Source organism: Simochromis diagramma, unplaced genomic scaffold (assembly GCF_900408965.1).
Source record: "Simochromis diagramma unplaced genomic scaffold, fSimDia1.1 OVJJ01000705.1, whole genome shotgun sequence".
NCBI lineage: Eukaryota > Metazoa > Chordata > Actinopteri > Cichliformes > Cichlidae > Simochromis > Simochromis diagramma.
In genome coordinates this window covers 5,782,437-5,808,897 of record NW_024387448.1, presented here as the reverse complement: position 1 = coordinate 5,808,897, position 26,461 = coordinate 5,782,437, and the positions used below count along the sequence as shown (strand labels likewise).

General features: G+C 41.9%; 2 protein-coding genes and 1 long non-coding RNA gene across 3 annotated transcripts in view; 1 reads left to right on the top strand and 2 right to left on the bottom strand.

The window, feature by feature from the left end:
- The window catches only part of ap4b1 (adaptor related protein complex 4 subunit beta 1), a 29,695-nt gene extending 15,772 nt beyond the window's left edge, over positions 1-13,923 (bottom strand). The window contains exons 1-9 of the mRNA XM_040013763.1: positions 13,788-13,923; positions 13,489-13,606; positions 10,301-10,525; positions 10,091-10,221; positions 9,788-9,935; positions 4,535-4,820; positions 2,691-2,789; positions 920-1,031; positions 87-170 (exon numbers count right to left, since the gene is read on the bottom strand). Coding sequence (XP_039869697.1) covers positions 87-170; positions 920-1,031; positions 2,691-2,789; positions 4,535-4,820; positions 9,788-9,935; positions 10,091-10,221; positions 10,301-10,525; positions 13,489-13,601 — 1,198 coding nt within the window. The 5' untranslated portion in view covers positions 13,602-13,606; positions 13,788-13,923. The remainder of the gene's footprint in view (positions 1-86; positions 171-919; positions 1,032-2,690; positions 2,790-4,534; positions 4,821-9,787; positions 9,936-10,090; positions 10,222-10,300; positions 10,526-13,488; positions 13,607-13,787) is intronic.
- Positions 13,605-16,657, top strand: LOC120722684. Its single transcript, XR_005693565.1, has 2 exons — positions 13,605-13,711; positions 16,092-16,657. It is a non-coding gene; the product is annotated as an uncharacterized LOC120722684 (long non-coding RNA).
- On the bottom strand, positions 16,574-22,089 carry sephs3 (selenophosphate synthetase 3). The gene is made up of 8 exons (XM_040013768.1): positions 21,690-22,089; positions 20,916-21,019; positions 20,362-20,469; positions 20,038-20,192; positions 18,849-18,939; positions 18,179-18,278; positions 17,783-17,995; positions 16,574-17,688 (listed from the first exon to the last, which is right to left on the bottom strand). The coding sequence occupies exons 1-8, from the start codon at positions 21,964-21,966 to the stop codon at positions 17,438-17,440; spliced, it is 1,299 nt and encodes a 432-aa protein (XP_039869702.1). The 5' UTR covers positions 21,967-22,089; the 3' UTR covers positions 16,574-17,437.
- Positions 22,090-26,461: the final 4,372 nt, after the last annotated feature.

Sequence of the window (26,461 nt, the reverse complement as noted above, 5' to 3'; positions counted from 1 at the left end):
AGAGTAAAAAAACAGCTCTGACAGCATGAAGCTGTTTGTGTGTATACTGTACTGTATGTGGGAGGTTGTGGAACTGATGTTTTTACCAGAAGTGATATGATCCTGTTTGAGTCCAAGCAGCCCAGTGAGGATTTGTAGACATCTGTCGCTGTAGCTGCGTCCAATACGACCTGCATACAATAAAGGCAAACACAGGGCGTTAGAGTGACTGATCAAACACATGGATAATGAGATTTTAGAACCTGAGCATGTTCTACGCAGAAAATGCAGCACGCTGTGTATTCTTATCCTTAATAAAAGGGATGTCTTGTTTTTTTGCTTATCATTATTTACTTATTGTCAGACAAATGGGTTAACATTTTGCATTTCAGGAAGGCTGAAAACAAATGAATGTAGAAACTCCATTTGGAAAGAGTGTGTCTACTGGTGTGTAAGATTAACATTAACATCAGCAATTTAAATTTGAAATGAAAAGCAGTTACATTTAGAGAAAAAAATCCTTTAATTCGTAGTTCATAACACAATGAGTCTGGGTAGTGGAACCACAGAGCTGGAATGGTCTTGGTCCCAAACTTTGGTGCTTATAGCGAGATAAAATGTTTTCTATTCAGTTGTTTCAATTTCAACATATACTTCACACACACAGGTTCGGGAACACAGCAAAAACATGAAGGCTTATAAATATAAACCAGCCTTCATTTAATACAGTATGAACAGAGTAAGACAAAACATTTGAATATCAGGATGTGTTACTAAATCCATATTATTTACAATCTAGTGCTCCTAATCACTACACCCTCATTAATACAGCAGTCTCTACCTGAAGAAAAAAAAAAAAACTACAATAGTAGACACAACAGAGCCTGAGTGTTTTAATTACATAATACTGGCACACAGCAGCATGTGTGAACATGTTTACCTATTGCTGAGATTGCAGCCTGGGCAGTGTCAGTGTTGACATCAGTGCAGTATCCTTTCAGCTCATCCAGTATCATTGCTACGTTCTCGTCATTCACCAGCTCTACCAGCACCTGCAACACACAGCAGCTGAAGCTATAGTACTGTCAAAGGATCGCCTCCAGCTGCTAACACTGGGTACTAACTGTGGACTTGTGAAAAAAAGTAGTAATGCAAAAAGCTAAAAATCCAACTTTTGGGGCTTGCTTCAAGATTAAGCTAATCCTTTTGGATATTAACATGTCCAAAGTTAGGAGTACGGCATGGACTGTCTGTTAGGTTTTACCTCCATTAATGGGGTCACTATGAAGCTTCAAAATGCAGTCCCAAAAACCAAAGGCTAACATCAAAGTGGCTATGGCCATCTTTTATTTACTGTCTATGCCAAAGTATATATATGAAAGCAGTGTCATGGAGCATCCTGACCAAAAGGAGGAAATACAAACTTATCAAAGCACCTGAAAGATGTTTCCACATCTGTACAAAGAATTCATGCTAAGGGGGTTTCAGGTGTTTGTTAAACTTGGCAGCTGTGAACCAGTTGGGATCAAACTCCACCCCTCCAGCTATCTGTTACAAAAGGATTAATTACTTTGTCGGGGTGTGGAGTTAGCTCACAGTTCGGGTAAAATGGAGATGGACAGATTGGCATTGTACTGTCAACAAGGTGAGCATTGTATAACGCTACTGAGGAGGCAAATGACCCAGAAGGTAAACCTCTCAACCACGTCTACATTGAGAATCTCACCTATGAATATGAGCACTAATTAGTGATAAAAATGTTGAGTTTGAATAGCAACTCAAATACAGTTGTTCCTCATTAGGTTTGTAGCTACCTGAGGAACCGAGATAAGCAGAAAACTAGAGGGAGCTTGTAGATGGGGGTGCTCTGAAAAGAGTCCGTTGAGGCTGTTTGAGCATGCTGGGTGCCTTCAATTGGAGTTTTTTCAGGCACACAACTGGGATAAGATGCAGAACATATAGAGACTCAGCATCTCACTTGTCAGGATCTCCCAGGAAGAGATGGTAAGTGGCTCTTATATAGCCATTTATGTAACTTGCCTCATTCACACAAACACTGTTTGCTATCAAAAGTGCATTTTACCGATGGATGCATCAAAGAGAAACTTGGGGTTAGGATCTCACCCAGGGACGTTTGGGTAAGAGCTGGAGCTGCCAGGGATCAAACCTCCCATCTTCTGATTAATAGATGCCCCACTTTACCTCCTGACCTACAGCCACCCAGGATGGAAAATGATCCTGTGTAAAGGTAATTCTAACTACCCTGTTTAGCCAGCTGCAATCTGACTCTGTGCACAACAAATGGATGAATGAATGGATAATGGAAATAGTGGAGTGGAGTGAACGTCTGCCATCATGCTGCAAGATGAGTTGACCACTAAGTGAAACTGAGAGAATCTATTCAAGCAGGACTTACTGAGGCAACCTCAGGGTTAACTTTCAGTGTTCTGCAGCATCTGTAATGTCTGGAGTCTGCATTTATTTAATCTCATGTTTTTCTAAGACATAAAGTTTCCTTTTCCTTTGTAAAAAGCAAGAAGTTGGTCCACCAACACAAAAGTATGTTCTATGTTTACTGGTTAGTTTTACAAAATAAGTATTAGGACTTTTGATTATTACAGCTAAAGTTTTCTTGTTTCAAAAAGCATATCATCATATAAACACAAAAACTGAAGATGAAAAATTCAAAGGATAAGCAAAACTGGCATCACCTGCATCTTCCTTTCTTTGATGTAGGCAGGCTCAGCATAGCCACAGAAGAAACGCTTGTAGTGCGGCCCCAGCAGGCCAGGCACAGAACGCAGCAACAACTGCAAGCAGACAGACATATCTTTTTTTCTCAGCATGACATGTACACATAAATCCATCTGAACGTAAAAGTAATGAAAAAAATGAATCAGATGCGGTGAATCTGAACTGTTGCTGCTCCCTCTGGGAATTAAAAAAGACACACGTCCACATGCCAATGATTCAGTAAGTGATTAAGCTTTTCCACAAAGACAGAGTTATCCAGTCAGATGTCATATTAATTTGTACAATTTCTTACACTTTAACTTAATACCGAAAATTTAGTATTTTGGTCTAGACAACCCAAAATGTGATGTCCACATATGTGGACACCAGGTCCTAGGAGGTTTTAATTTCCTCAAAGTAGCCACTACTTGCAATTTACCTAATAATTTTTAATAATTTTCCAAGCAGCTTGTGACTGCCCTCTGGAATAAGGAATAATATCTTACATTATTGAATTGAATTCTGTTATATTTATGCAGTGCCAATTTACAACATATTTGTACCAATCTGAATAGGGTCATTCTGGTCTCTGGTCTGATGACAAGTCTCTTTGTGATAAGGTGAACTGATTTGAATGTGTGGTTCCCACTATGGAGCTAGCAGGGTTTCTAGTGACAATGTTGAGGGAAACACTTTAACCAGCAGGGCACTGTTTGTTTTCCAGCATGACCAAAAGCCAGTGTTGGGGAGTAACGAATACATGTACCGCCATTGCGTATTTAAAATACAAAATATGAGTAACTGTATTCCTTTACAGTTACCATTTTAAAAGGTGGTATTCAGAATACAGTTACTTTGTTGAAAATAATGGATTGCACGGCGGTATTTTCCTGTTTCATAAGGCTATGAACTCTATATTTTTGGTGTCCAAGCCGGTGGAAACACAAACAAAACACGCATTAAGAGGCTCTCATGTCTGTGTCTCAATCTCGCAGCCCATGTCACCTCTATTTGCGGCCCGCATAATGGCGTGAAGAAATATTTAAAAAAAATATTCACAAAAATGATTTAGTAAGAAGGCAAGAGGCAGAGTGTTACAGGCATAGCCCTAAAGAATGTAGCCTCATGGGCAGTGTAGTCCGTGTTGCAGGGAGAATTGACTGTCATACCTGTTATGTGTCTGTGAGTGCCAGGGAGGGAGAAAAAGGAGAGTTGAAAAGTAAGAGATGTCACTGACCAGAAACGGGAGATGGAAGCATGTAAATATATAATATATATATACAAAGTTGACCCAGACGACAAAGCAAAGCTAGTTTTCGGCTACGAGCCCGACACAGAACTCAACGTATTAGCCAGAGGTCTCTTTACAGTTTTATGCCTTTACGGTTCGGATCTGTTTTATATTCAACTTTATACAACATCGCTACAAAAAGTGCAGCCTTACCTAATGTCCATCCTACTGTTACTCATTTTATATTAAGATTTAAAAATCTAGTTGGCATTGGTATGGTGAATAACCTTCAGTAAAAGTAATAAATCACACAGCAATAGCACATTCATGTAGTTGTAAAAGCATGATAATATATTAAGTAATCCAAAGTATTCAGAATACGTTACTCTCAGTAATGTAACGGAATACGTTACAAAATACATTTTCTTCCCAACACTGCCAAAAGCACACCTCCAGCCTCTGTGAGGGCTGGTTGTAATTCTGAAAAGCTCAGAATGACAACCTAATGAGGCTGGCGGAGAAAATGAAGCTGTTATTGAAGCAAGTTCTGGCTGCACAGTCCACTCACATGTTTAAATTAGTTGCACTGACCTGTATGTGGCAGACGGCAGCAAACCTCATCTCTCTGGACCCACTCCCACAGGCTGCAAGCAGGGGTCCACTGACTCGTTCCAGGGCCGCCAGACTGATGGCGGGCAGGTTGGAGGAGACACTCAGGAAGAGGCTAAGGGTGGCAGCCATGACAGGGGGGTGGGGGCTTACAAGGAACGAGTCCAGCAGGGACAGGATGTCAAAGAGCTCGTCCTCTGACTGGGGCCTGTAGCGCTGAAGAACTCTCAGCACCTCACACTGACCCCAAATGTCACACTCCTTAAGCCTAGGAGGAAAGACAGACTTTTTTTTTTTCCTAACAGTGTCTTTATTTATTTTGAACATAGCACTGTACACATCCACTAAGCCAGTGGTTCCCAAACTTTTTTTGCTGGGCCCCCCTTTGTTTTACATGAAAATGTCCCCCCCCCCCCCCGCGTGTGCGCACACGCACAAACACATCCTCCAACCACACACACCATATTTTGCTCCATTGCGGTTTAGTAAACAATTAAGCAAATACAAGTAATATGCAATAATTACTAGTAGTAATAAAATAAACGACTAACTCTTTTACGCTACATCCGCACCTACACGGGTATTTTTGAAAACGCAGCTGTTTCGTCCACACGTAAATGGCGTTTCAAATCAGCGAAAACTGAGATTTTTTAAAACTCCTTTTTTGCATTTACGTGTGGACGAGGAATACAGAGTTCGTCACGCAACGTCAAAGGTATGTGCCTTTTTTCACGTCAAGCTGTGCAACACGTTATTGTTTACATGAGATGAATTGCAGAATGGCAGATAGTCAGATTAACAGTATTTTGTCTCTATCTTCAGGTTTTACACGCTTACATATACACACGCAGTTACTGTCCCTCCATTTAGAAAGGCAGAGGCGTCACGGTGTAATTATTTTACATGTAGTTGTTTTTTTCCTGTGTAATAATGTTCAGCATTGCTATCAATACATTTTTCAAAAAATGCCTCTCTGTGCAAAATGGGTTTAAAAACATAAACAGCTGTGGGATACTGTTTGTCCGTGATTTGAACCGGGGGAACAAATCGTGGCAGGATGAACCTGATATTATTTGTATCCCACTGTAACATTACTGTATAAAGAGCAAACATCTCCAAAATGTCAGGAGTAGTTTAGTCATTATAACAAGTGTTTGTGAACTAAAAATCAAGAATGTGGGATACGGTTTGTCCGTGATTTGAAGAGCCCAGCGCTGCTCCAGACGAAGGAAAGACCAATTCTGCAGGGTAGACCTACCTTGGCACTTGTGCAGGTGAAGCCAAAGGGAAGTGTGGAGATCAGGGAAATTATTTTACTGCTATGGTTCATAATCATCATCATTACCATTGCATTAATCATACAGTTTACAGTATTGATAGTGTATTCAGATGTTTAAACATATTGGTACCCAATTAGCCTTTATTACAGGTGCAGTTATAACCATGTTAAACTGTTGAGTTAAATCAATAATCTTAAATGCTTTTGAATGCTTGTTATAAATCTTAAATGTGTATGTGCCGATTCTGATAAAAGAAGGGCCTAACTCTGAGTACACTCTGTGCCAAAGTAGACAGGAAGCGCAGGCTTTTGCAGAGCGTGCTTGTGAAAGTTACTTTGAGGAGCTGTTTGGATGATGCTATTTGAATAACCAGGTTATTCATTATTGTCTTTTATTCATTTATATCTTTTGATTAAGCTTTTAGTAGAGGTTCTTGATTAAAACATTTATTCAACATATTCCAGATATAGTTTCAGTTAGGTTATTATGCACATGAGAATTGGCCTCTCTTCTCATAAGACAAAGTTCGTGTGAGGTCGAGCCACACACACACACACACACACACACACACACACACACACACACACACACACACACACACACACACACACACACACACACACACACAGTAGGTAGGCTTATGTTCTAGGTGAGAGTTCAGATATATTTTCTTGCAACTGCATTTTTGTGCGTGCAGAATTGGTAGTTTGTTCCAGAGCATGGCCCGAGGTTTTGGAGAAGCGAGAGTCAGAAGATTGACAGGAAGCACCTGCCGTGGAGACGAAGACAATGTTCTTTTCAAACTGTGTTAAAAGTCATTGTGGTTTTGATTTGACGTATGCATGTATTGTATCTGATGATGCATGAATCAAAAGCAATCTGAAGTGTGTTTTTGGGCGGAGATCTACAGCTAATGTTTTGCAGTGTACATCTCCCCACGCTGTGCGTGGTCATTAAAATCGATTGTTTGACCAAGCTCTTCTGGACCATGGTTGTTTTTACTTTCCTCCTCAATATTGAACCCTTAACAGAAAATATGCTTCACCATATTTTCTAGTCTTTGGCTTAAAATGAAGTTGGTTTGGAAACATATTCATCTATGCTTCATCTCCTGCTTTGCGTTTGTGTGGGAGCCCCGTGCTAGCAGTGTCCAAGCCTTGTTTGTTTGTTTTTTTTTCCCTTTTCACATCGCGCCCCCCCTGCAATGGCTCTGCGCCCCCCACACTTTGGGAAGGTCTGCACTAAGCGTAACAAAACAAGTAGCGAAACTTACATGAACTACAAACTACACATACTGCCTTTATCCACATATAGTGGGGCAAAAAAGTATTTAGTCAGCCACCGATTGTGCAAGTTCCCCCACTTAAAATGATGACAGAGGTCAGTAATTTGCACCAGAGGTACACTTCAACTGTGAGAGACAGAATGTGAAAAAAAAAAAAAAATCCATGAATCCACATGGTAGGATTTGTAAAGAATTTGTAAATCAGGGTGGAAAATAAGTATTTGGTCAATAACAAAAATACAACTCAATACTTTGTAACATAACCTTTGTTGGCAATAACAGAGGTCAAACGTTTACTATAGGTCTTTACCAGGTTTGCACACACAGTAGCTGGTATTTTGGCCCATTCCTCCATGCAGATCTTCTCGAGAGCAGTGATGTTTTGGGGCTGTCGCCGAGCAACACGGACTGTCAACTCCCGCCACAGATTTTCTATGGGGTTGAGGTCTGGAGACTGGCTAGGCCACTCCAGGACTTTCAAATGCTTCTTACGGAGCCACTCCTTTGTTGCCCTGGCGGTGTGTTTTGGATCATTGTCATGTTGGAAGACCCAGCCTCGTTTCATCTTCAAAGTTCTCACTGATGGAAGGAGGTTTTGGCTCAAAATCTCACGATACATGGCCCCATTCATTCTGTCCTTAACACGGATCAGTCGTCCTGTCCCCTTGGCAGAAAAACAGCCCCATAGCATGATGTTTCCACACCCATGCTTCACAGTAGGTATGGTGTTCTTGGGATGCAACTCAGTATTCTTCTGCCTCCAAACACGACGAGTTGAGTTTATACCAAAAAGTTCTACTTTGGTTTCAATCTGACCACATGACATTCTCCCAATCCTCTGCTGTATCATCCATGTGTTCTCTGGCAAACTTCAGACGGGCCTGGACATGCACTGGCTTCAGCAGCGGAACACGTCTAGCACTGCGGGATTTGATTCCCTGCCATTGTAGTGTGTTACTGATGGTGACCTTTGTTACTTTGGTCCCAGCTCTCTGCAGGTCATTCACCAGGTCCCCCCGTGTGGTTCTGGGATCTTTGCTCACCGTTCTCATGATCATTTTGACCCCACGGGATGAGATCTTGCGTGGAGCCCCAGATCAAGGGAGATTATCAGTGGTCTTGTATGTCTTCCATTTTCTGATGATTGCTCCCACAGTTGATTTTTTCACACCAAGCTGCTTGCCTATTGTAGATTCACTCTTCCCAGTCTGGTGCAGGTCTACAATACTTTTCCTGGTGTCCTTCAAAAGCTCTTTGGTCTTGGCCATGGCGGAGTTTGGAGTCTGACTGTTTGAGGCTGTGGACAGGTGTCTTTTATACAGATGATGAGTTCAAACAGGTGCCATTCATACAGGTAACGAGTGGGGGACAGAAAAGCTTCTTACAGAAGACGTTACAGGTCTGTGAGAGCCAGAGATTTTCCTTGTTTGAGGTGACGAAATACTTATTTTCCACCCTAATTTACAAATAAATTCTTTACAAATCCTATCATGTGAATTCATGGATTTTTTTTTCACATTCTGTCTCTCACAGTTGAAGTGTACCTCTGGTGCAAATTACTGACCTCTGTCATCATTTTAAGTGGGGGAACTTGCACAATCGGTGGCTGACTAAATACTTTTTTGCCCCACTGTAACACCATAAAGGAAAGGGAAAAAAACAAAACAAAAACAAAAACAGGAAGGAAAGACAGACTGTAATATGTGAGCCACAGCTGCTCAGCTCAAACATAAGTATTACCTTTCAGCCAAAGCACAGGATCAGTTTGAAACTGATAATGTGATGTGCATTCATTATAGTTTACAAACTCATTTTGCCACTGAGAAATCAGTTTCAAATACAGTTTCTATGTTAGGACAAAATATAATCTTGATGTTAGGTGATGGAATAAAATGTTATTTTATAAGCGTGATTATTTAGGGTCAGTTCCTGGGCAAGTTCTTACATCTCACCAGTGCCAGTAGTGGAAATTTGCTGTCAATGACAAAAATGAATAAAACAAAATAGCCTGGTAGCACATACGGCTGAGGAAAGTCACCTGGACGTTGCCAGTGTTATGCTATGCTACAATAGTTAAACATGCAGGGAAATATATTTATGTGCACATTGCTCTTCCTGTCTATAATGCTGGTTTAGACAGAAGTCTAACAGGAAGCTATTTGGCTCTGCTGATATGATTAGTTATCTGTAGAAGGCTGGATGATAGCCACACACACAGACAGTCCTGCAGATTAAGGCTCTCATTAGACAAAAAATGAATTCAATTTCAGTAAGAAGACAGAATGCCTTTTTTCCATTAACTGAGTAGCAGATGAAGAGGAGAATGTAAAAACATTAGAAACAAATTAATGGCTTTCTTCAACCCTCTCCTTCTTTACCCCCCCCCCCCCCCCCTCTTTTTTTTTTTTTTAACTTCTTCCTGTGATGGGATTCTTTTTCTTCTGGTGAAATTTCACAGTTTTCTAGATGTGTCACCATCCACCACTTCAGCTACCTACTTTGCCTAAAGGTAAAACAGTAGGGCACTCCCCTAAAAACATCACATTGAAATTAATCAAAGACCTAATGCAGTTCAGCACTAACAGTAAAATAAACTGCATGCCAGAGCATCCTTATTTTGACAGATTTCATGTATCCACATTTCATCTGATGTTTTAACTGTGGACCAACCTGTTGAGCAGGTGGTGGGTAATGGGTTTGTTAATAGCGACACCACCCTCCTCCTTCAGGATCTCCTCCAAAGCTCGGAGGCAATTCACCATCACCACGGGGTCCGGGTCCCTCAGGAGGCTGTAAAGTTCATTCACCACTGCTGCATCTGGAAAGAATCACAAACAAGAGGTTTCTGTACATGACGCTGATGTATCAGCAAGTGAAACACACCTGCTGATACATCAATAGTGATGGGATTAACTTTCTTCTTTCTTGCAAGAGAAGAAGAGAACTGTGTTAACGGGATAAAAAAATCCCCACCTATCTCAGAGCTAGGTTGGAGGTTGTGCAATTTGGCCCAGCCGAGTACAGCCACACGTCGTACGCAGGCTGCTCTGTCTCTCAGTCCTGCTGTTAGAGGCTGCTCCACATACTCCACCAGGCTGGGTAACCTGGCACACAGACACATTCAAAACCAGTCATGAGTGGATGTGGCAGCTTACACTGAGGTCCCTGTGTACAGCAGCTCACCTGAGGTTGGTCATGTTCCTGAGGGCTAGACTGCGGACCATTGGGTTTGGATCCTGGCAGTCCTTCCTCAGAGTGTTGATGACCAGCAGGGACAACTCCGGGTTTAAAGTGGCGTAGGAACACAGGAAGACATAAACCAATTTCTTCTGGACTACATCTACTGTGGCACAGGCTTTCACCATCTCACTGAACAGGCCAGACACATCTACCCCTTGTGACATGGTCCTGAAATGGAAGGGGGAGTAGAAGGGGGACAGATAAACAAGAAGAAAGACAAAAGCGGGAATGAATAAGGAGGGGACAGTCAGAGTTGAAATAGAGAAAGAAAGATTAAAGGAAAATGAAAAATGGGGAAAGAGAACAAAGAAAGGGACACATGGAACAAGAGGAAATGATAGGACACAGGAAAACCTTTTAACATCACATTTAACAAACATTTCATTAACATATTCTTCTTACTAACAAAACTTTGTCAGTGCCCAGATATTTCAAAAACATGTGAGTGCAGAGAAGAATATTTCTGCAGGCTTCTTGAAAGAGATCCAAAGCTCTCCTTTGGAAGCTGGTTGTCTTTTGTTCTGCTCTCTACCAAGATGATCCCCCACTGCTTCAATAATATTCACGTCTGGGCTCTAGGGAAGCAAGTGCTTCATTGTGTGTTTTTCTCTATAGGTTTGTTTTTACTGCATTGGTACTCTGTTTGGAATCATTGCCGTGCTGACAAACAAATCCACTGCCAATCAGATGCTTTCCAGATGGTATTGCACGGTAGATTAAATCTGACAGTACTTTTCTGTCTTCATAATTCCATCAGTTCTGGCATGCTCCCCAACACACTGGCTGAAATGCAACCCCAAACCACGACAGAGCCTCCACCATGTTTTCAGATACCATTCAACTGCGGTAGACAGTATTTCTGCCACTTCTGCTTTTGTCCTCGGTTTCTTTAGGGACAGCCTGCACGCCACTTTGAGATAGTTTTAGGCTAATAGTTTTAACCTCATTAGAGCAAAAATACTATTTCATGTCATTCAAACTCTATTACTGTTGGCATTTCTGTAAATTTAACAAACAAATTGGAACAAATTATGTATTTTTGCAACAGGCTGCTAGTAAAAAAAGAGCCTAAAGAATACAAAGCACAAACTAGGCCTTTGCTACTAAGTTGTCTGTTATGTGCAGACACAATGATTCATCCCTTCAGTTAGGCATCTTTTTATGCTTTAATGCTTCCTTCATAAGTTAGTGATAAGAAATATATATAATATAAAACAAACAACAAACATCCCTCTGAAAACAGTGAGGTACACGGACTGGACTGGAAATGAGTAAAGAGGAAGTTGAGGTCTAAAGAAACACGTCAGAAAGCCTTGTGAAATATTGTTTAAAAAACATACAAGAAAGTCTGGGTGCCTGAAAGCAAAATATAAAGAAATGAGGGGTGGCTCAAGCCTTTGCACAGTACTGTATATCTTCATATAGTGACCTAATTTTCTTTTTAATGTTGCCCAGTGTTTAAGATCAACATTCATTATTGGAACAGAATAAGTCCACTTTAAACCTTCAGCTTACGTCTTTCCTTGAAATGATCTACTGCTTCGTAGTGAAAACAGGATGATAAACCCCCAGTCAGCAGTGATGTTAGTGCTATGTCACTAGTCCTAGTTGGTCTTAAGCCATTGAAACAAAGGGGAGTATTAGTCAAAACAACAGAGTGTTACTACTGAGGGGTACAATTGGTACCTAGGGGCTGTATAATGCTTATATGTTCACTTTCCTTTCCAATATTATTTATATAAAAGGCAAATGGAACTTTGGGGTCTTAATAATGAAGCCAATGTAAAAAAGAGCCCTGTTTTCCTGGGTCCATCTCCTCACAGCCTTCCATTTTGATGTTTCTCGTGTATTTTTCATGATCCTTAAATTGTATTTGAATAACTAGAATCCATACTTTTAGTATAGTTTTATGTGTTTGTTTAATGTTGCCTAACTTTCCAGATTGTTTATGATATGTAGTCTACACCAGTGTTTCACAAAGTGATTACAGTTTTAACGCATCTGTTAACACAAGGGATGTTGAATTAAGTAGCTTGCTGTTTTTTTCTGTTGTTTCAACACTTCAGCTCTCTTTCCGTCAAAGACACAGCAAAGAGCGAGACTTTACAAAACACACAAAAATGAATCATAGTGAATCGAGCCACATGTGAGACTGTTCAATTGGGTGTAAAATGAATTTCATCAATCTGAGCTTCCACAATAAATAAGCAAAATGTTAACAACGCTGACAACAATTTGCAACCATTTTCACTGCGATTATCTCATTTTCTTCTTATTCACAGTTAGATGCTTATGACTCGTTGTCAGCAGTTGGAAGAATGTACTGAGACAAGTGTGCAGGGACTGTATCTCAATTTGTTAAACATCATTACTGAGAATGTTTGTTCACATAGTTTCTTCTGAGCATTTCTCCTTATGTGTGGGAAGTTTCAAAGATGAGTAACTGGGCTGCCTTGTGGACAACAAACACTCTTAAAATCCTCATCATGAAATGACTAAGTGTTTTTTGCAATTTTGTGAGAATATCGACAAAGCTCCTGGTTGTGTACAGCTTGGTAAAAAGTCCTTGCTGCTTCTGCAGATGTCTGTTCTTGTTCTGCATCAGTCAAGTTCTTATAGTTCTCTGCATGTGTAGCCTCATAATGTCGATTTAAACCATCATCCTTAACCATAACCATAGCAACCTGCTCTCCATCAGCTAAGCACACAGCATTACCTCTGATTTTAATAAATAACTTCTGAATAGAATACTGAATAGAAGTCAATGTCTAATAAAAGACTGCCAAACTCGTATTTCTCATAAACATGGAATCCAGCACATTTACAATGAAGCTGATTTCCTTGTGCACACATATCTACGTAAATCTACAACAATAGCAGTCATCTACAGAACCAACAAAGCTGTATTGTAATTTCCCACAAAAATGATGTCATTCTTTCGTATTTCCAGTTAGCTGCTAGCTAACACCTGCTTTTTCAGTGACAATTAACTTAAATTGCATGGGGGATGGGTTGGGGTGGTAAGCAGGTTCCCAAAAGCAAATGTGTGCCCGGCCCCGTTTGACAGATGAATGCGACCTTGCAGGCAAACCGCAGCGCCTGGTGGCTGAGCAGAGGGATGAGATGAGTACCTGATCACTTTGAGGATGGTGTTCCTGTACCGCAGCGGGTCTGACTGGACGTTGGGGTTGGACAGAGCTCTCCTCAGCTCCCTCACCGTCTCCTCCCCGCCCAGATAAGGCATGGTGGCTAAGAGACACAAAAAACATCATTCTGCTTGTCAGTAACAAGCAGGTCCAACTGCACCTCTGACTGGTGTTTTGATAACACAGCCGGTGACCCAGCGTTCAGCCGGTGAGATAAAACGCAAAGCTTTTATATGACACAGCAACCCAGTAACACACGAACTTGTTCATTTTAAAAGCGTTACCGTTTAGCACTTTGAAGGACGAAGTTCATCCGTAACAACACAACAAAAATGACTAGAATAATTACTCCCTCTACACATCCGCATTTCTTCTTCAGTGTTGTTTTTCTCGTTTTAATCCCACGCTGCTCTCTGCTGGCTGGCGTGAGTATAGCACGACAAAGGCAATACTCTCCCCTATCTGATACTTTGTTTATATTTCGGTGGAAAATGTTGCTTCACTCCATTTACTCCATCTGACAGTAGTTGTTAATCGTGTGCAGACCGACATAGGGTACAGTCTTATAGATTTAACTGCCTAGAGCAGAGTTGGATTAAACCACTGCAGGTACCTAAGAAACTGTTGAGTTTCAGTGACCCTTGTTACATTCTTTCTTTAAGCATAGTATTGTTTAAAACAGAAAAGTAAATGCACACAGCAAAAAAGATCATATTTGTAGATCCACAAACCAACTATTAAACTAAATTATCTTTCAGGTCCCTGGATGTCTGGGACCATACAGTCCTTTTCTACTCTTGGCTGATAATCAGACTTTGTATAGCATAAGAATAAACTCAAATAATTATGACAAGACTGCTATAATCAAAAGAAAATATTTTTTTTAAATCATGCACATTAATGTTGGTCCATATGCAAATGTGGAAAGTCAGAAGCTAGGAGAGTAGCAGCAAGAGCTCAGTTCCTTTACATTAAACATTAACTTGTAGTTTTCCTATTGAAACTGATATATACCATGATGCTGATGCTCAAAGTTGGTTATGGAAAAAATGGGGAAAACAATATGATTTTGACTCAATATTGTTACATTTTGCTTTAAATTGATTTGGTTGAAATTACAGAAAACTTGTAATGCGTCTCTTCTGTCCAGAACATTTCATCTGGTTTTATCCTGCACTGATGTTTATGCAGGAAATGGTGGCACAAATAAGGTGATTTAAAAATAACCAAAATTCAACCTACTCCTGTGAACTTATTCTTGTGTTGTCCAGGGAGGGACTCACTGATTTCCATGGAAATCCCTCAGACAGCATCAGGTTTACATGCAAACATGCATGGATCAGCTATCTTTACACAGATCACTTTGGTAACCCAGTGTAAATCAGGCCGTATGCCGCTATAACTTTCTGCGCATGCAGCCATTTGAAGATGACAAAATCCAGAATTTAACTGAAAAACTGTTAGCAGTGCATTTGCATATATTCATCCATTTGTATATATTCATCCACCCAGTAGATCAATCAGGGCTGGACTGGGACAAAAAAATCTTTATTTATTGTGCATAAATAGTGAATTGTCCTGACACAATATTGTGTTTCGCTTCTGTTATTACCATGGTACATTGACAAAAACATACTTTTATTCAGAGGATAAAACAGTTGTTTTGTATCACTAATTGTCCAGTGCGATTACAACATACAATATTATTGTCACTGCTGCATTTCTGTAATGAACCAGAAATTATTTCCACTACTAATTAATTACCGTTGAGCTCAAAGGTTATATTAATAAACGGTTAACGAATGTGTATTTATGACGACGATTTGTGAGGCTGGTAAACTTACCTTTGTTCGTACGATGGTCTGTCGTTCTACACGGTGTATTTCAAGGTCCTGTACCCATCCGTCGGTAAACTGTACCTGGGCTTGTTGCAGTGACCTGAAGTTACTAAACTTCATGAGTGTATGCACTCACTCCAAGAACCGTATAATTATAAATCTGAGCGTGGTGAAAGTTGGGCAGCACGCTAACGTCTTTTGTCCACTCTGTGTGCTCGTAAGGGTCTGACCCTTTCACTCCTTTGATTTTTTCCTGTATCTTTTCTTTGTCTTTTCGTCAAGTCTGTCTTTGTACGGACCGGCATTGTTCTCCTTTTGTTTTGTACATTCCTTTTTTGTGCGGCAAAGAAAAAACAAGAAGGTATTGGAACCGGAGAATGAACGTTTTGCGGTGCTGCAAATGCTTGCATTTGATGCGGTACTTGGATTGTTTTGCCACGAGTTCCCGGCATGCAATGCGCGAAAATCACGTGATTGCTAAACAAGGGGGCGGGTGCATCCGGCCTCCTCGGCTGTAATTGGTCCAGCCCAGAGTCGATCATGACCAATTGGCCAGTCCAACACCTTTCATTATATATATACCCTTCCTAAAAAATAAAAAAAATCCATCGGCCCATAAAAACAAAAAATCGCCAGCGGCCCACCGGGCAACGCCCGGTATGCCCGATGGCCAGTCCAGCTATGAGATCAATACTACTCTATTTACTCCAGGTAGGTCTCAGTGGATGTTTTTTTTTTTTTGTCTTCCAGAACAAGATCATGCTAAATGAGGCACATGCGTAGTGATGGATGTGTGTCAGTCCCACAAAGTAAAATGGGTCAACGGTCTCAATGTCAAAATGCTGGAGTAGCTATTAATCTAGAAATGAATACGATGTGAGATTAACATTTGTGAATTTGGACGTTGTCTGAATGTCCAAGTCAACACCAGTGATGGAGGAGCTGTCTGAGCAGCTTAATATTACAAGTATACTAGCAAGCAGGATGACTGATACTAACAACACGGCAGTACAGTCCTGACACGACTGGTGTATGCTTGTATTAAACATGACCAAAGTTTCAAATAATGAACTCATTGTATGTACTAATCCCTGTGAGGCAAAAGATCAGGCTTCAGACTGCTCCAAACCCCTTTAATGTTATTCTTAGCACTTTTCAGTGAAGGTTTCTTGGTGTAAAAATAAAAACGTGCCTTCACACTACAGTTGCATAAGACCCAAACAGCACTTTGGTCTAAATTGATGATGGGTTTATTTGATTGTGAAAAGCAAGAAATCTACAAACAGACAGCACTAGACCTCCAGCACTGAAAGTCCAATCCCTGATCCAGAGACAAACATCCACTCTGCCCGGCCCTGCTGGTTGGGGTTTGAAAGGCAGAGCTTCATTAACAAGGAAGGGCGGACTTTGTGCTTGGGCGGTCAGGCGACTGCTGACCCAGGTGGACAATCTGAACACGGCCCAACAGGTCCCAAAGGAAGCTGCTCAAACCTTCCTCTGGATGGCGTGGGCAGAGACAGGTTCTAGGAGTGATACATCATTTCTTTTCCACAGTAAACCGTCACCAAATTAACACATTTAATGTTAGCCATACATCCTAAAATAAATCACCCTAATCCAACCATAACACACACACACACACACACACACACACACACACACACACACACACACACACAGTTCTCATTATTTGCTACTTTGGGCAAGTATGATTCAATATTTTTCTTTTTTATAGAACTGAAACTCATTTTCCAGAAGCGGTTTATGATTTTGATAAATCATATAAAACAAGTTTTCTATATGAAAGGCAACAGGGAAAAATAATGCTGAGAGAGGCAGTACATTGTGCCCTGAAGTTACAACATGAAACATGAGAAGTACACCATGTTTTAGCAGCTCCTTCTAAAGCTGGACATGTATGCAGCCTGTGGTCCATTTCCTCTCTCAGGGGATCACATGACACTGGGTTTTGGTCTGTGCACTGTCAACTTTTTGACAGAAAAGGTAGATGGGATGAACAACAATTAATACACACATAGACACACTTATTCTCTCTTGCACACACACACCAGAACAGTGTCAGAGGGTGACAGTGTCTATGACACATTGGGGCTTGGGTCAGGGCTGGTGGAGCTGTTTTCCTGATTTGCTGCCTGGCTTCCTCGGGGTGGAACCTCAATAATGCGGGGTTTGTCAATGATGCGAGCATGGCGGTCGCCTTTCTCCACAATACCAATAATCCACGCTCCGCCCACCGCCCCCTGACCCCCTGCTCCGGAGCTGAGGTTTTTCATCTCTGAGCAGAACTTGGCTGCCTGCTCTCTGGGCAGACACACCAGCAGCCCACCTGGAGAAGAGGGGGGGAGAAGGGATGTGAGTTTCTAGCTTTAAATACTGCATTTATTCAAATTTAACCACATGTTTAATGTCACTGGTCGTACCGGATGTCTCAGCTGAAGTGCCCTGAAGCAGGTTAAACAGGTTTCCGCAGGCTTTACTGATGGCAGCCATCTTGGCTATGATTGGAAGGTTATGGATAACAAAGGCCACCTCGTTTTGCTGCTGTCTTGCCAGGTTGTTGGCGTGACCCAACAAGCCGAAACCAGTCACATCTGTGGCAGCGTGGGCCTGGTACTTGTGCATTAGACCCGCCGCTGGAGGTAAAATGTGAATGAGCCAGAGTAGAACCACAAGAAAGAAAAGGGAAAATAAATTAATCAATAACAGCTGATATAAAGTCTGCTAACTGTAATTTAAACATTATTTAGTTAAATAGTTAACTAATAATACATTTGCATGACCACTAATGACTGCAGATCTTAATCAAAGTAGTGTACCTGTGCGGTTAAGGGTTGCCATAGAAAACATAGCTTCCTGATAGGACTCTATAACTTCCTCTTTGGTGACAACCAGCTTGATCTTGTTCCACTTTTCAGGCTGGTAAAACAAAAACAACAACAAGAAAATTAACCTTCAAAGCAGTGCTTTTATACATTTCTACATGCACAATAACCCACACATGGCAGCTGTGAACCTTTGCAGGAAGGCGAACTGTTAGCAAACAAAACATTTTTTTGTTACACGGACACAAACCCTGTCAGCAGTCTTGGGCGTTTCATCAAAGAACTGGAGCAATTTTAGCTCATGTGACCAGGAAGTAACCAATACATATTGTCTTTCTTGTAAACATTTTTCCAAATGTGTCGGCATGCAATTCTCACCAGATATTGTCAACCAAATGCCAATTAATAGCATGGTGTGGGGCTGTTTTCAGCTAGCCAACAAAGCTAGCACACTACATATAACACTGAAGGAAGGATGAAAGGAAAAATGTACTGAGACATTCATGATAAAAGTCTGCTGCCATCTACCAGGATGATGAGGATGAAACGAGGATGATGTTTCAGCAAGACAATGATCCCAAACACACAGCTAAGGAAACTCTCAATTGGTTTCCTGTATTAACATTACACTTAATATTTCTGTGAACACAGTTGAATGGCTAACCTGATCGATCCACAGATAAGCATTTACAGCCACCCGAGTGCCCAGAGGTTTGGTCAGCACCAAAACGTCACCTGGTACAGCCCCATCAGGCCTGGAAAATAAAACAAAACGTAAACATAAAACATGCAAATCTTTGCATTTTGTGAGTCACAACCTTTCATAATACGTTATTCATAAAAGGTCTTTGTTTCTTTGTCTTCACAGGCATTTCTGCTAACGAGGCACTGGCAGAACTTTTATTGTTCAATAGAATTTTATTGCTGATGAGCAATAAAAGTTAGTCACACCCAGAATATTGTAGCTGTAAGAGATAAGAATGCAGAGCGTCCCACAACACAGAGTTGACTTGTGTGGTCCCCCATGTTTCACAGCTGCTCAAACACAACCAGTATTTGAGTGAACACCCTCACTCTTGTTATGAAAGCTTAGCGGGATGTGGCCCTTCCTCCCCAGGCATCCTGGCTAGTTCAGTTATGCAGGTCTTGTCCTGCTGTGAGGCAGACTCCAACTCCACCTACTTGGACTGCAGTAGTCCTTGTTTTACAATGAAGTACCACTGAGTTGAAGGCCACTCTATCTAGAACTAAGTAGAGACCTGGCTTAGCTATGTCAGGAGTTGAACTAAATGTAGATATAAGACTCTCAAGAAAAGCCTGATATTGATAAGTTTGTTTGTCACGAATAAGTTTAAAAATAACATATTTGTTGTATTCCCAGTCATTATTGGTATTATTTGATAATTACATTAAGAACGCATGTGCACCTCCATTTGTCGTGCACATGCATCATCCCTGCCAAGAAGAAAATGTAAATCTGTGGCCACAGTTGAACACAAAATGTTAAAGTATTATTACAATTCAATGTAGTTTCAGGGGTTCTGGAGGTTTGTTAACAGTGTTAATTATGACCCTGATTTCCTTGTTACAGAGGTAGGATTGCATTAACAGTTGGGAAAGGGAAGATCAGGTCCAAAAGGACAGAAAGAGGTCTGTAAAAATGTAATAAATATGAGGTGAAATTCTAATTGACCAATTCAAATAAACATTAACAGTGATGTGATACCAACCAATCTGCATCACTGATATCAAAACTGGTGCTTTTAAAACTGGAATTCAATTAAGGAGAACTGCACCACTGACAGACTGGGGTGATCTAACTATAGTAAAGTAAAGCTGTTTCAGGTACTCACATAATGAACTCATTAGGCTGGCAGACGACCGATGCTACTCCTCCCACAATGATCCAGGGATTTATCACAGTCTGTCCACCTGTCACTGAAGTTCCTCCCTCTTCTGCTGCGTCACGAAAGCCTCGAATCATCAGCGGCATCACCCGCTCACGGTCCTGTTTCACACATGCATAAACACATGACCATAAACTATCAACGAAGCGCTTATGCTAGCTTTAATCAATGTTCATTTGTTTATGAAAATTACAAGGACACAAATCTGTTGACAACCCCCACTTCATAATCACATCAGAGACTGACTCAACACAGCACACAAAATCCTACCTTTTCATTCATCTTCTGGCTGACACTCAGCAGCATCAGCATGTTGTCACACTCTGTGATGCCCATGGCATAGAGGTCGCTGAGGACATTAGCGCATGCTATCCTGCCCTGTAAGACAAACGGAGAGAGAGTAACAGTCATGTGACTGTTAGCTTTACAAAGCTCCCATAGATAGGTGGCACTCAAAGACAGAAATCCTCACCAAAAACTGCCAATGGCATAACTAATGAACATAACTTTATCACAGTATCACAGTCTAATTGCCTGTGATGTGTTTTTTTTTTTTTAAAATCTTGATATTATAGTCTGCAGTACTGTTTTGGACAAAATAAGTAATAATTTAATATGTGCATTTGAGGTTTTGGTTTTATGGGCTAAAATCTGCTATTATACTGCTATAATACTATAAAAAAGAAAAAAAAAGATGTCACTTTAAACAAAGATGCCTAATTATCAGCAAGGTATCCTGTTACGTTGTTTGCATACCTTTCCCTCCTTGCCCATGTACTGTGTAGTAATGCTTAGTGGCGGGAAATGCATGCTAGTAAACTCACCATCATGTATGGATCTTCCACCAGAGGGTAAAAGAAATCTGTGGTCTGGACAAGTGACAGTCCTCCATGTCTCAGAGGAATGACAGCGGAGTCCATCCCTATGCCTGTAAACACACCACAAGGATGAGGACAAGATAAGCCAACAAATGATGACTTATTTTGTGTTACTACTACTTTTTATTTTTGGTAGTCCGTATTTAACTGCAGTTAAACAAATTTAGTAGTCTAGTTATTACGGGACTGTTACACGGAATTGCCTGACACTGTCTGAACTTTACATGAATTTGTTTTAATCTTTGGGGGTTACTCAGTGTAACTTCGTATATTGCTGTTACACGGAGTTAGAAAGTGTGCAAGTCAGTTACAACAGGAACATTGGACTATCTGCACGAACTTCGCACTCAGAGCATCCGAGACATTTCTGCTGACTCATACTTACCGTGTGGTAATTTGATAACTCGCAAAACATGTGTCCTATACTTGCCTGGTTAGTTAACTATTACATGTATTAATTATTAATTATTTAGCCAAGCTAAAGCACTATTCAAGCTAAAGCTAAGCACTATATGGGTAGCTTTAGGTATCCATATAGTGTGTGTGTGTGTGTGTGTGTATGAATCTTAAAGTGTTTTCCGCCCATTGCTTTCTGTCAAATAAGCTGCCATTAGTAAACACAAGCTAGCTAGGTTAGCAACAGTTGCATTAGCTAACTGACGTTAACTTGGGTTTTAGAGTATAATGGCTAGCTCTACTAACTTCGAATTTGTCCTTTACCTAGTCGTGGGCCAGGTAGCTGTTGGCCGAACTCCGAAGCTTGGTCTCCGGCCTTCCCTGTCCCGTCGGCCCGGTCCGGCTCCAGTCCCGCCAGGAGTTTGAGCAGAGCCTCCTGCGGGACTTTGCAGCCTCATCCCTTCAGTTCCGAAAAGCTTGTAAGGCGGAACCCGCGCTCCAGTCCGTGCTCCTCGGGTTTGAACGGTTTGTATCCTGGGGGAAAACATCCCTCAGTGCCCACAGCCTCCACTGTGGGAGGCGGGGAAGTTGAGCCTGACATGCTCGTGGCCCTCTTCTCCCACACAATACCAGCTGCGTAGTATAACACCGGTGAACACAGGCGCACGGATGAATGGAGCGTGTGGCTAGCGAGTGGTACGTGAAACGGAAGACCTTGGAAAAGTTAAACGGCATAAATGGAACTTCCTGGTGTTATTTTCACCATAAAATCGTTTGCGATTCAGCAGGTCTAACAGCATTCAAAATGTTTTTAAAAATTCCAAATACTACATTTGTTGCATAACTTGGGGATTTGATTTATTGTTACCACTATACCAGAAAAAAATAAGGGGGGGAGAGAGAGCAACAAATTGAATGAGCTCTAGAGAAAACGCTTTATTTTGTAGGTGATGACTCTACTTCCGGCTTCTCCCTGTGTTTCGCAGTCAAGCAATAGGACCACAGACTGATTAAGTGTACCTATGTATTCGTCAGATTTATTATTCTTCATATTATTAAGTGTGCCTATGCCAAGAGGCACACTTATTACTATTCGTCGGATTTATTATTCTTATTATTATTCCTCAGTTTCCGCCTGAAAATTTGCAGCGTAACTCGCCCCACAGTTTTGAGACAAGGTTCACATATGTTATATAATTTTGTGCGGCTGGATCTGGAATGGTGTGTTATGGCTTTTGGTGTTTATGACTTTACAGTTTTTTAAATATTAATATTTTTGTGCAAATTTTCCCGCGCTTATGTGCCGCACAGTTTTGAGACAAGGGTTACATATATTATATCATTTTGTGCGGCTGGGTCTGGACTAGTATGCTATGACTTTTGGTGTTTATGACTTTTATAGTTTTTTAAATATTTAGATTTTAGTGCAAATTTTGGCCCATTTCTAGGCCCATGAGAAAGATTCATCCTTTGGCCCCATAGAAACAGACTTCATTTGTGGTGTGTTGGCTCCATCTTTTGGTCCCACTGAAACAAATTTCAAACTTCATTTGTGGTGTGTTGGCTCTCTCTAGTGGTATGTCGGGAGTGGTACGGCCTGTCTACCCGTATTTGGATTACCGTAATGACGACAATATCAATGGCGCGCACAGCGTCGCTGCTTTCAGGAACCATTGGAAGTTTTATGGATGAGATGAGATGGATGAGATAAAATGGATGAGATACGGCTCTCCATCACTAACAACAGACGGATTATGGACTCAAATGTCATGTTTTTCACCGAAACATGATTGAACAACAGCTGCCCGGACAATGCTATCGAGTTAGCAGGACGCCACACACACCGAGCCGACAGGCTAGCAGATGACTCCGGCAAGACCAGAGGTGGAGGTTTGTGCATTTATATTAACAATGCTTGGTGCATGAACTCCACTACTACTGAGAGTCACTGCTCACCTAATGCGGAGTTTTTAATGGTCAAATGCAGACCTTATTATCTCCCCAGAGAACTCACTTCGATCATACTCACTGCCGTGTATATCCCCCCGACGCTAATGCTAGGTTGGCCATGAAAGAACTTTCTGCAGCCATTAACAAACACCAGAATAAACACCCCGAGGCTGCTTTTATTGTTGCTGGCGACTTCAACCACACCAACTTAAAGACAGTCCTCCCCAGATTCCACCAACATGTCTCCTGCCACACCAGAGGAGACAAGACTTTAGACCATGTGTATTCCAACCTGGCTGGAGCCTACAAAGCCACACCCCTCCCCCACATTGGACAATCGGACCATCTCTCCCTGTTCCTCACACCTAGGTACTCACCACTCATCCAACGTGTGAAACCTGCTGTGAGGACAATTAAAGTGTGGCCAGAGGGGACAGACGCAGTTCTCCAGGACAGATTTAAAAACACAGACTGGAATATGTTCACCCACACAGACCTGGACCAGTACGCCTCATCTGTACTGGATTACATCTCCGAAACCACAGACAGTGTCACCACCCAGAAACGGATCACCATGTACCCCAACCAGAAGCCTTGGATGAACTGGGATGTTCGTCTCCTCCTGAAGGCCCGCAACATCGCCTTTAGGTCAGGAGATGCACACGCCTACAGCACAGCCAGGGCTAATCTAAAGAAGGGCATCAAAAAAGCCAAACACCATTACAAAAAGAAGGTAGAAGAACACTTCTCCAACTCCAACCCCCGACGCATGTGGCAAGGACTCCAGACCATTACAGACTACAGGACCACCAAACCCTCCCCCGCATCCTCTGATGTCTCCTTCCTCAACGAGCTCAACAACTTTTATGCTCGTTTTGAGCGAGGGAACCCCACAACCACAACCAAAGCAGACGTGACGCCAGACCACCAACCTCTGACTCTCTCCCCCACCGATGTAGGAGCGGTGCTGAGCAGGATCAATGTCCACAAGGCTGCAGGTCCCGATGGCATCCCCGGGCGTGTTCTCAGAGCGTGTTCTCAGAGCGTGTTCTAGGGAGCTTGCAGGAGTGCTCACAGACATATTCAATCTGTCCTTGGCCCACGCTGTGGTACCGGCCTGCTTCAAATCCACCTCCATCGTCCCGATACCCAAAAACTCCAACCCATCTTGCCTCAATGACTACTGCCCAGTAGCACTCACCCCCATCACCACTAAGTGCTTAGAGCAGCTGGTCCTAGCACATTTCAGATCCTGTCTCCCCCCCACCCTGGACCCCCACCAATTCGCATACCGCCAGAACAGGAGCACAGAGGATGCAGTCTCCATCGCACTGCACTCTGTCCTCTCACACCTGGACAACAACAACACATACGCCAGAATGCTGTTTATAGACTTCAGTTCAGCATTCAATACAATCCACCCCTCACAACTCATCAGGAAACTGACAGACCTGGGCATCAGTTCCCTCATCTGCAAATGGTTACTGGACTTCCTGACCAACCGCCCCCAACATGTCCGGCTGGATAACCACTGCTCATCTACCATCACAATGAACACCGGTGTACCACAAGGCTGTGTGATGAGCCCTTTCCTCTACTCCCTCTTCACCCACGACTGCAGACCTGCTGATGGTTCCAACACCATTATTAAGTTTGCAGATGACACCACGGTGATTGGCCTCATCAGTGACAACGATGAGGCCGCCTACAGGGAGGAGGTGGATCGTCTGGCTGAGTGGTGCGACAGAAACAACCTGCTGCTTAACACCGAGAAGACCAAGGAGCTCATCGTGGACTACAGGAAGAATGCTGACCCACATCCACCCATCCACATTAAGGGGACGGCTGTGGAGTGTGTGAGCAGCTTCAAGTTCCTGGGAGTCCACATCTCCGAGGATCTCACCTGGACGACCAACTGCTCCAAGCTGGTCAAGAAGGCTCACCAGTGCCTCTTCTTCTTGAGGACTCTGAGGAAGAACCACCTGTCCTCAGACATCCTGGTGAACTTCTATCGTTGCACCATCGAGAGCATCCTGACCAACTGTATAACAGTCTGGTACGGGAACTGCTCTGCCTCGGACCGGAAGGCGTTGCAGAGGGTCGTGAAAACTGCCCAGCGCATCGCCGGAGCACCACTTCCTGCCATAAAAGACATCTACAGGAAGCGGTGTCTGAAAAGGGCTGGGAAAATCATCAAAGACCCCAGTCACCCATCACATGGACTCTTCACCCTCCTGCCCTCTGGGAGGCGCTACAGGAGCCTCCAGACTAAGACCACCAGGTACCGGAACAGCTTCTTCCCCACAGCTGTCAGACTCCTGAACTCTGCCTCCTGACATCTGACCCACGTTAACTCATGGACTGAACATACACACACCCACAATGGACAACTGTACCCTCAAACACACAATAATAACATGGACTGAACCACCACTCACAACCACTAGCACTTTATATAGCCTCTGTAGGAATTATATCTCACTTATCTTAACTGCACTACTGTATAGCTCTGTGTAAATAATCATTCTGTACATTCGATAATTTTTAATCCTACAACTGTTTACAACTTGCATAGTTCCCATTTCTGTATAACTGTATATCTCAGATTTCTGTAAAGTTATTTATTTCATATTCTGTATAGTTTTTCATATTTATATCCTGTTCATATCCTGTACATGTACTCACTACAGCCTGTACATACTTATAGTTATAGAATATTCACAACATACCTCATACCGTGTACATTATAACATAATAGACCCATTTCTGTAATATACTTACATATCTATATTATTGCTAATATATATTGTAATATATCTATATCACTAAAGCACTTCTGGATGGATGCAAACTGCATTTCGTTGCCCTGTACCTGTGCATGTGCAATGACAATAAAGTTGTATTCTATTCTAAACAGATTATTTCAGGGTCTCTTTTCAAGAGACTAAAAGCAATATAAGTGATAAATATTACCATTCTGTAGAATATTCTTATATTTCACTTTTACTTGTTCCCATGTTCTAGTGGGTCCTGTTGTGGCTCTAATGTGAAAGAGGATATAATGTAATATAATATAATATGATATAATGTAATATAATATAATAAATTACTTACGAGTTTAATTTGTCAGCACCTTTCTGCCAGCC